General features: G+C 39.1%; 1 protein-coding gene across 2 annotated transcripts in view; it reads left to right on the top strand.

Moving 5' to 3' along the window:
* Positions 1 to 691: 691 nt before the first annotated feature.
* aff2 (AF4/FMR2 family, member 2) overlaps positions 692 to 8,800 on the top strand; it is a 152,813-nt gene continuing 144,704 nt past the window's right edge. For both annotated transcript variants that reach the window (XM_058650145.1, XM_058650144.1), the window contains exon 1: positions 692 to 889. In XM_058650145.1, coding sequence (XP_058506128.1) covers positions 837 to 889 — 53 coding nt within the window. In that variant the 5' untranslated portion in view covers positions 692 to 836. The remainder of the gene's footprint in view (positions 890 to 8,800) is intronic.

The raw sequence follows: 8,800 nt of genomic DNA, 5'->3' as shown, positions 1-8,800 counted from the left end.
ACCACTATACCACCGTGTCTTAGTCTTATTTAATATAATAGTATAGTATTATTGTATAGTAAAGTATAGTACTATAGTATAGTATAGTATAATGGCATATAGTATAGAAAAAAACAGTCAGAACATGATAACCAGTTCTAAAAAAATACAGTGATAAAGAAATAGTGTTGATAGTTATAACTAATAACTGTTTTGCAATGACTTACATATTAAACTTGACATCAGAATGTCAGTACAGGGTTAGGAACAAAAGACAATTAGACTTAATTATCAACATAACATGTGTACATTTTCTTATTTCTATGATCAACACATGACGCCCGTTTCTGTTGATTAATAGAAAATGGCAGCAATATTATTGATTATGAGGTTAAACAGGTAGATATGAGATTTTCCACTTCTGATCTGACAAAAAAAATGTCAGCACACTTCATAATTTGTGTTCCTTTGGGGGGTGAGGATGACGTCAAAGTTTATTTTCTAAGTTGATTATAAATAGCTCTCTTCTTGTTATGAAGGAAAACTCTGTGTGTGTGTGTGTGTGTGTATCCCTCCCTCCACCTCTGCCTGGCTGTCAGCTCATGCCACGAACACGTAGCAGCTTCCTGGCAGCGGCTCGTGTCTACTCTCTCTCTCGCTCTCCCTCTCCCTCTCCCTCTCTCTCCCTCCCTCTCTCACTCTGTCTCTCTCTTACACACACGCACACACACACAGAGTCAGTACCAGTAGCCTATGTAGAACCACGTAGCAGCAGCTTTGGATTTTAAGCAGCAGCAGCAGCAGCAGCAGCAGGAGCAGGAGCAGGAGCAGCAGGAGCAGCAGGAGTCAGAGCGGTCATGGATCTCTTTGAATTTGACTTTTTCAGAGACTGGGAGCTTGAACAACCATGGTGAGTCCACGAACACGAACACGCCGCTTTATTATTCACACTCTGTGTTTTTTTTGTTGTTGTTGTTTTTTTTAAATGCCCGTGTGTGTGTGTGTTTACTGAGGACATGACATCCCGGAGCCAAGGCTTTAAATAGCGTGTCTAATTATTAGCGGAGCCGGAGCAGCAGAGAGAGTGAGTCCCGGGGAATAAACCGTGCAAACCGTATTTCTTTGTCACTGTAAAGCTGTAAACCGTTGCTGCGCGAGACAAACCGGGAGGCATGCGCACACACACGCACACACACACGCACACACACACTGATGTACACACACACACATGCCGGCTTTCACTGCTGTGATTGTGATATTATATTAAGGAATGTTTGATTTGCATGTGAGCGCGCACCGGCTGATGTGACATGACAGAGCGGTGACATGCAGGGATGTGAGTGAACGAATGAATGAATGAATGAATGAAATCTTCATGTCAGACTCAAGTTTTTGCAGTTTGGTTGTAAAGTGTGAACAGAGTTCAGGTGTGTGTGTGTGTGTGTGTGTGTGTGTGGTTATTGTACTGATGTCAGAGGAACTAACATGTTTCCATGTGTGTGTTGTTTGTGCAGCTCTGACAACATGACAGTTGCCACACATGTGTCATGTGTCATGTATGTTGTGGGGCTGTGATACTGTGTGCTCCACACACTCAGGCTCACTGACATGTTGCTGACAGGACGTGTCATTGTTGTTGTTGATTTGTTGATTCGTAGAGCTGAAAAGCATAATCTAATATTAGAGTATTACAGTGGTCACTTATCACTTATCATTCTGTGATTCATCTTAAGAGGAACGTGAACCCATCACAGGAATAGTGACTAATATGAGTAAATATTGTAAACGCACACTGGTATTGATCTATACTGACAATAAACTGAGGTGTTGCACAGTGTGATCGTGCTACAGTTTGTGCCAACAGCATTGATTGATTGAAACCATTAATGGATTCTAATAAAAAAAACAACAATATTTAGCTCAGACAATATTTATTATATGGATCTCAACAATCCTTGATCTCTGGGGCTTAATATGATATGATGAATGAATACGACTGTGTGTGTGTCGGTATGTGCTCCCTCAGAAGTGACAAGAAAATGTAGAACTGATCATTCCGGAGTTGGTTTAAGGTCATTTAAAAACAGTCTCACTGTTACACTGATTGTCCAACAGGGGGCACTAACAAGTTGACATTTCACATGTAAAGTGGCCCGCTCAGTATCTTGCCACCAATATTAATAAAAATTAAAATATTTATTTTAGCAGAAAAAATATAGTCCCGAGTACATCAAGTCACTGAATCAATGTGTGTGAATATCAGGAACTCAGTTCAGATTCAGGAAATGATTTGCCATTAAAACAATACAAATCCATATAGCAGTGTATTAAACACCTTCCATTCCAGTCTTCAGTGAAGTCACTTAATATGCAGCAGAGAACATAAGGACAAAGCCTCAGATGGTGAAAAGTGCTGAAGCCTTTTAATGCGAGGTAAGCTGCAGGACACTGGAGGTTTGAAAGACGACAGAGTCAGACGTATTTCTCTGCAGAAAATGTCATTTATAACATTAATGTGTGCAGGATTTGGAATAAAAACAGACCTCAGATTTGACTGGTTTGTTCAATTTAAGATAAAGCACCTTTTAAATTTGACCTCTTATTCACCCATGTAAGGTTGACCCTGAAATGAGTGGATGACCCAACTGTACCTGCTGAATATTCATTAAATAAAGATACAGAAACATAATGTTTTCCCCACAGTCGGATGCTGGGTAGGAGACTGTACAGTGTGTGTCAGAGTCAGACTTCCCACATGGACTACAGTATTGTAGTGGGATCGCAGTATCTTGGCGACCGTGTTGCTGTTTTGAATCCTTATTGTAGCAGGGGAGTGACTGTGAGCGGAAAAGTGACACACACTGCTGTCCCTCAGCAGCCACTGTGGAAGGGCCCTGGAGCAAGGTACTTAACCCCCCGCTGCTGGAGTGGAGCTGCTCAGGGCTCAACAACAAGCTCAGGGTGTCTACACATGTAACCCCTCCCCCTGCCACCACTCCATCACGCTGCTGCTGTCAGCCGCTCCTTATGGGAAACCGGCCTCACACATAGAAATCTGCTTTATTATAGAGGAGAAAACACAGGAATGTGTACACACGGCAGAAGAATGAAAGGAGCTGCTGATGGTTTGACAGAGAAGGCAGCACTGCATGGCCAGGCACTGGAAAAACCTGCGATTGAACAAAATGACAATATATACTTAACAGCTATGCCTTTGATATCGCTGTGTTTTAATCCAGTGCTTCCCATCTGAGGAATAGAAATAAATGTAAGGAGTCAAAAGATGAGTAATGGAAAAGAAAATGATGATGCTATTTTTAGTGACTTCAGGGTAATTCCTTGGAAAATACTAAGTCTTTTAACAGTCAACTGAAACAAGCACATTTTATTCAGGAAAATCATTATTTTGATTATTATTTTCTTTTTTTTAAAGGACAAAGCTCATATAATTACCCCATTCCTATTGGTCAGAAAACTGCTTAATACCAGGTTGAAACATAGTTCTCAGCATTAATAGATAAAGTAAGATCGCATTCATCCTCTGGTCATTACTGCCATAAACCTTAAACCTCAATATTTTCATTAAATCACAAGAATTAACTGTATTTCACTCAGCGACTTAAAATCGTTCACTCGTTATAAAAAAATACCTGCTTATTTAAGTGTGAAAGAGGTTATGTATGCAACCTCAGATTAGTTCCGTAATAATTTACTTGAAATGTCACATGGACGCGAGACATGAGACTGTCCATCATGTGACCTTGGAGGAAAACTGCTACAAATGAGGTTGTTTTATTATGGACAGAGATTATTTCTGCTATAGAGATTAACTGTCTATCTCGTAGACTCTTTTCAATCCTTTAGTTAAAGAAAGTGTGCGGTTGCCGCCGTCTGAACCATCCATGGTATACACACTAATTGCAAAGTCAGATTTGAATTATTATTATTTTCTTTTTAAATAGAGATGGTCGGAGCCAGGGGAGAATATGACGGCAGTGCTGTCAGCTGAGGACACACTGAGACACAATCTGACCCCTGAAGCAGTCAAACAGAAGTAATATGATGAGTGTAATGTAGTGACTTCATTTAGGCCAAAGACAACAGGGTGTAATGGATGTTTTTGGAAATGGAGCCAGTGCGGCACACGTCTACGATGGGCCTGAGCAATTTGAGGAGCAATCTAATTGCGATTTGTGACATTCTAATCTTTTACGATATGATTCTTTTAAAAGTCAAGCTTCACTTATGAAATGTATACCATACGTATATATATTAAACTTTTTAGAATGGCTTAGAAATAAATTGCAGCCTTTGTGGTGTCCAAGTGTGCGATTTCGATTTGAAAGTGATAAATTGTTCTCGCCGCGTCTTCCACCAGCAGCACCGCCTTTGATTTGGCTGGCGGCTCAGTGCCAGCAGATATTTAAATGGACTCAACTGTCCGAGATTATGAGGAGAATGGAGTGATAAAGGATGAAACCCCCAAACAGAGAGAGAAAGATTTTTAAATGGCCTTATTTTCTTAAAATTTACAAGGGATTACTCAGACACAAAAGGCGACACACACCTTCAATAGAAACCATGAAAATCACTGAGATTGGAGTTAAAAGTCTGCCAGTCGCCATTGATGTGCCGCTCCTGTTTGACAGTGTATTTTCCCTTTAAGGCAAAAAAATGAGAGAGAAAACAATTTTGAAGCTCCCCACGCCTTTGTTAAGTCTGAACGAATCCAACACTGTAGGTCTCCTCCTCCTGAAGAAATATCCTTTCATCTGTTCCCCTCTTTGTTGCTCTTTCTCCCTCCACCTCCTCCTCCTCCTCCTGCATCTCACCCCTTGTTTCATTCTCTCGCTCAGATCTGAAGGCTTTGTATGATTGTAATAGGGCTTGCATTGAATGCTGTATACTCCTCACTGTAATTGCCCATCATGTAGCTGGCTAATCATGGCAGTGGAATCTGGGGGAGATCGCTTTGAATGGTAATTGACACTGATGGTGATTGGTTGAACCATTTAAGAAATTAATTAGGGGGTTGATTACACTTACCGTCAGCAAGGAATGCTGTGTGTTTTGGAACTTACAATTGAACATCTGCAGAATCATATTTTCCGGACTATTTTTCTAATATTATTACTGGATGTCTTTGGATCCTGGAATGATTTTTCTGTTTGCACAGCTTTAAGATGTAAAAAAGTTTTATTAGAAACATTTTAAGTTGCCTTCAAAACCATAAAACATGATGGAATCTGCAGGGGGAAAAAAAAGTGGTGACAAGAGTCAATTTATAGTCATGCATTCAATGTTCAATCTGCCCGTGAGTCGTCCCGAGCTCTCACTCAGCTCACACATCACACGTGTGAGTTCAGCGCGCGCACAATCGTTCATCACACTGCCGAAATTTCCATCTTTGCTCCACTTGATGAGACCAACATCATCAGCGGCTCAGAGGCTGTGAAAGGATGCCGCGTCTCATCCCCGAGTGCCAACAATCCACAAACAAAAGCTGCAGAACTAACGAAAAATCACATAATGAAGGAACTTTTTCCATTGTCGTCCCTCAGCGATGTAACACGTGTGCTACGTTGGCGCTGGTAAAAACTACTCAGATCAATGTTAATAAAATAAATTCACCACCAACATTTTTCTCCAAAAAATGACTATAAATAAGATGAAGCTATAAATACAGTTTGAGAGGAACACAAGTAAATGTAAGCAGGACTATTAGGTTTTTTAATTGAACTATTAGATTCTGTTAGACTGGATTAGATTCCAGGTAAGGAAACCTTTCTGCATGGAGTTTGCATGTTCTCCCTGTGTGTGCGTGGGTTTTCTCTGGGTTCTCCGGTTTCCTTCCACAGTCCAAAAACATGCAATATGGAGATTAGGTCAATTGGACACTCAAAATTGACTGTAGGTGTGAGTGAGAGTGAATTGGTTGCTTGTCTCTATCTGTGTCCCTGTGATGGACTGGTGATCTGTCCAGTGTGTGACCCCGCCTTTCACCTTGTGTCAGCTGACATTGACACCAGCGCCCCCCTGCGATCCTCATGTGGAGGATAAAGCGGTAGAAAATGGAAAGGGATGGATTTCAGGTGAAAATCAAAAAAACAGAAGAAAAGAAAGACAGGATTTTAAAGTTTATTGTAACATATTGATCTTTGTCTTCACTTGAGAAACATCTGACTCACATTTGCTAATATGGTCTGGAGTTGAGTGGGAATAAACCAAAACAGCTCAAATACATAATAATAATAATAACAATAATAATAACCACCCTCTAGAAGTGAATAATGTTAGAAGCAGGTGAATTCTCCCGGGATTTATTACTACAATTGACGCCATCAGCTGTTAAAACCCATTTGTTTAAATACAAAATAACGATAAGAACTTTGATTTGATGTATCCCAGAGATATTTATTCAATTCTGCGACGAGCAGTAATTGTAGGAGGAAGCTGTCACTGATTCCTGACATTCTCTCCAGCGTAATATTATACAGATGTGTTTTTCCAGCTCTCGATATATTTTAAGACAGGAGTGTGAATCACGACGAGGCTGAATCTCAACCCCAGCTGAACACATTTTCTCCGCTTCTTTTAGGACTTAACATCGAGCGTGATTAGGACACGGCAAAGGACCATAAATGGTCGGTCTGAATACCACATCTGTGACATATTAGGATGAAACATGCGGAGCAAGAACTGAGAAGGAGACAAACTATTCTCCACTGACGTGCTTACACACAGTAGTTACTGCAGTCAGTCAGGTGACACCTGTCACCACTCACTACTGACTCTTATACAGAACCTTGTATAATAATATAGTATTATAATATTATTATATAATAATAAGAATCTCTATGTAAAACAACTCTAACAGTGTGTTCTGTAGAAGTCTTCATCAGAAACCACATTTAAGGAGATGAAGCCTTTGAGTTAATTGATGGACAGATAATCCACTTAAATGACTGGGTGACGTTTATGATTAAATTATTTTAAGTTGCTAAAAAGTGTCCTGTGTGGATCTTTTAGGGTTCACACACACATACGTGTGCTGAATGAAGAGCTAAGCCATCTGCTTATTTTCTTAATTGCCTGATAGGAAAATACAAGAGGAACCATCTGGATGTGAGACAACATTTCAAGCAGAACACACTTGTCTTTATCAGTGAAACTTTGCCCAAACAAGGTTTAAGGAGAGTGTGATCCTCCCACTGTTCCACTGAGAAGACATGAATGAGTGAGTCCAGAGGGTTTGCGCTCATGTTAGTTTTGTAATTCTTCATTAGTATAGTAATGGAAGTTTCATTTTTTTTAATAATGACTTCTGTACCCAGAGCCGTGGATTACAGAATTAACTAGTCATGAAGGTCTTTAATTCAGAAATGTGTTTCAGTGAAAAATAAATGAGAAGAAAGGAGAGAAATATCACAATAGCTAAAAAAGCTTTTAGCTTAAAACTATTGAAGGAATACTTCACCGATTTGCATTTAGCTTTGTATTATTAGAATAGGGGTATTATTTTTATTTTGTTCTTATAAACTAGAGCTGAAACAATGAATTGATTAATCTGTTATTAATCAATTACTAAATTAATTGACAACTATTTTGATTAACGATTAATCGGTTTGAAGCTTTTTTCATGATTACAACAAGAATTCCGATTGTTTAAGCTTCTTAAATGTGAGTATTTTCTTAATTTCTTTGCTCTGGATAACAAAGAAATCATTCAAAGTCAATCATTTGGTTTGTGTCAGTTTGAGTAGTATATATTGGTGGTATGTAATTATATCGTGTACAAAGTAAAGTATGTAATTAGAAGCAGCCATAAATAAGCTTTTCAAAGTAAAGGTAGGTAGTGAAAAGATGGACTGCTTTAACTCAAAGAAAGTTGAGGAGACCTTTAATCCCATAGACGTGACATAAAGACAATAACTATCAGAACATAACATTAGCCAACAACAAAACCCTCGTCTATACCACAAAAAAACAGAGCCTAACATTTAACTTGAGACTCATTCAACATAAACAGCAACATATTAATTATTTACACCCCCCACTTAGGATTCAAGCTATGACAGAGTCATACAACAATTTCAAGCCCGCAGTGGAACTGATAAGAGTAGACAAATGTAAATACATGTAAATCTATACAAAAATAAAATCACTTCTGACTTTGTTGTCACCCCACTGGAAAATATGGTACTAACCATCTGACAAAATTTGAATTATTGAAGTCACTTAATGATTAGCAACGTTCTCTTCTGTGAAGGTCAGTGTTTGTACAATAAATACAGTTAGATGAAGTTCAGGGAGTAGTTAGGGGTTATACCCACTAGATTTGTCACTAGACAAAAAAAGCTGCCAGGGGCCTGAATAAAAGTCCCTAAATAAAAGTTGTCAACACTCACACAGTTTGCTTTATGATAACTTTTATTTCTTTGTTTATTTCCCTTTCTTTCCGTTGGCTCGGTTCTATTATGTGTAATGTGTTTAACATCTTCTTCTGTTTTTACAACTACATTTTACACTTTACTGCAGTGTTTTAAGTCATTCTGGTGGGAGGGGGGCGGGATCCGTGGTTGGTTAAAGACATTTGCAGAAACAATGTCGTGTTCACAGGAAACTTGTTCAGTTTTTCAAGTGCCACAGAAAAAGACATATTTTTACATTTGCCTCACGCTGACTTTAAGATGCACCAAATCTGTTTTCTTCAGGGTAGATACTGTTTGAATGCTGCAACGTCTTCAGGGGCGTCAAAGGTCTGGAGGATTCTTCAGCTCTAATTTGCACCTCAGCAGGACACATTAACACAGTAACACAT

The sequence above is a fragment of the Solea solea genome, chromosome 14 (genome assembly GCF_958295425.1).
Source record: "Solea solea chromosome 14, fSolSol10.1, whole genome shotgun sequence".
Classification (NCBI taxonomy): domain Eukaryota; kingdom Metazoa; phylum Chordata; class Actinopteri; order Pleuronectiformes; family Soleidae; genus Solea; species Solea solea.
This window is presented reverse-complemented; position numbering and strand designations above follow the sequence as displayed.